This window comes from Aplysia californica, unplaced genomic scaffold (genome assembly GCF_000002075.1).
Source record: "Aplysia californica isolate F4 #8 unplaced genomic scaffold, AplCal3.0 scaffold00071, whole genome shotgun sequence".
Classification (NCBI taxonomy): Eukaryota; Metazoa; Mollusca; class Gastropoda; order Aplysiida; family Aplysiidae; genus Aplysia; species Aplysia californica.
In genome coordinates this window covers 1,814,116-1,815,857 of record NW_004797341.1, presented here as the reverse complement: position 1 = coordinate 1,815,857, position 1,742 = coordinate 1,814,116, and the positions used below count along the sequence as shown (strand labels likewise).

At 45.6% G+C, this 1,742-nt stretch overlaps 1 protein-coding gene across 1 annotated transcript in view; it reads right to left on the bottom strand.

Moving 5' to 3' along the window:
- LOC101858845 overlaps positions 1 to 540 on the bottom strand; it is a 5,561-nt gene extending 5,021 nt beyond the window's left edge. The window contains exon 1 of the mRNA XM_005093877.3: positions 336 to 540. Coding sequence (XP_005093934.1) covers positions 336 to 427 — 92 coding nt within the window. The 5' untranslated portion in view covers positions 428 to 540. The remainder of the gene's footprint in view (positions 1 to 335) is intronic.
- Positions 541 to 1,742: the final 1,202 nt, after the last annotated feature.

The following is a 1,742-nucleotide window of genomic DNA, read 5'->3' as shown; positions in this document are numbered from 1 at the left end:
GTGTGTTTGTGTTTATGTGTTTGTGTGTGTATGTGTGTGTGTGTTTGTGTGTGTGTGTATGCGTATGTGTATGTGTATGTGTATGTGTATGTGTATGTGTGAGAATGCGTGTGTATGTGGGTGAATGAGCGCGCGTGTGTGTCTTAGAAGTTAAAAATTGTTTGTTGAATGAGCTTACAGCAATGGTAATTAATGAAACATAAATAAACATTACACTAATAGTAGAAAAACATAAGGAACTACCCACCCCCTTCCACCCCCTCCCCCCCAATCCAAAAAGAAAAAAACACATTAGCTCTCTGTATCCCAAAGTTTGGAAAAATAATTAGGCCTACCTTGAAAAGCGCATCCCAGCGGGAAAAACGAAACAATTGTTGTTGAACTTTCCGAGTCTTGGCCCACGATCAGGGAATATATTAACCTTCATAACCTTCACAACAGTACAGCCTTGGCAGTCACTTCGGGAAGTCAGAAAAAAAACAACTCCACTAAATTCAACAAAGTGGGTGGTTGGCGGGTGCTCTGGTGTGGTTTGCTGCTTCTATTAAACACCTATCGTCCTTATCTCTCCTCCTTCTTTTTTTATGTTTGTTACTCTCTTGTAACACCTCTAATCGTCGGCACTTATATCCCCTTACTGTGTTGCAAGTGCTGTAAAATTCTTACTAAAACTAAACAAAATTCAACAAAGGTTTCTTTCCGCACAGAGCAGCCAACAGCACTCCATACACAGCCAACAGCACTCCATACACAGTCGACAGCACTCCATACACAGTCAACAGCACTCCATACACAGTCGACAGCATTCCATACACTGTCAACACCCCGGATCTTTGCACGCATATATAGCGGGGTCGGCCGGATCTAAGACTTACGTCATTTTCACAGCTTCCGTTAACGGAAATGATGACCCGGTTTTTTTAGTAAGTGCTTGTTCGGGGGCTCTCGTGGCCTAGAGGTTAAGGTGTTCGCCTCTCATTCAAAGGTCTCGGGTTCGAATCCGGGTAGCGACCGAAAAATTTTCTTCTCTAAAATTATCTCCTTTCACCTTCTTTCCTGTTCGCCAGCAATGTTCTGTCGTCTGCTTTTCGTCTCCTCTTTCTCCCCCCACCCCCTCACCTCCTTTGCCCCCTCCTCTGGGCTCCTGACTCTTTTTGCAGCCTTTCTACTGCTACTCCTTGGCTCCTTCTTACTGTTGTCTTTCAGCCACACCCCTGATCTTCTGGTAGGAAAGATATACACCTAGCCTTCTCGGACAAGGGCCAAAAATCTCGGAGCTCCCGTGTGCTAGTTGCGCACATTAAAGATCCCTTGGTGGCCTAAAATCGATAAGAGTAGGCTTCGGCCGCCACCTGGGCAAAATTCAAAATTTCCTACCAACTGAAAATGTTGGGTGTGTCCCGCGCTCTTTTATAACCTTTCGCAGTTGCGAGCGCCGTAAAAGACTTGACAAAAAAAGAAACTTAAAAATACGAGCTCTTGTTCCTGACACACTGGTAAAAAAGGTCATCTATAAATAGATCCGTGACGTCAAGGAAGGGAGAGGAAATCGAGGCAGAGAGGGGATCCACTCGAAACTTGAGAGTGTCCGGGAAATGAGAGATGAGCCAGTTCGGAAAAGAGGAGACTATACATGAACTAATCTCACCGCGGCTTCATCCAGCTCTCCACAACACCCTCTTCACCTCCCTCCCTCTCCCCCTCCCTTCCCCTCTCTCTTTTTTCTCTTCACCTCTCCCCCG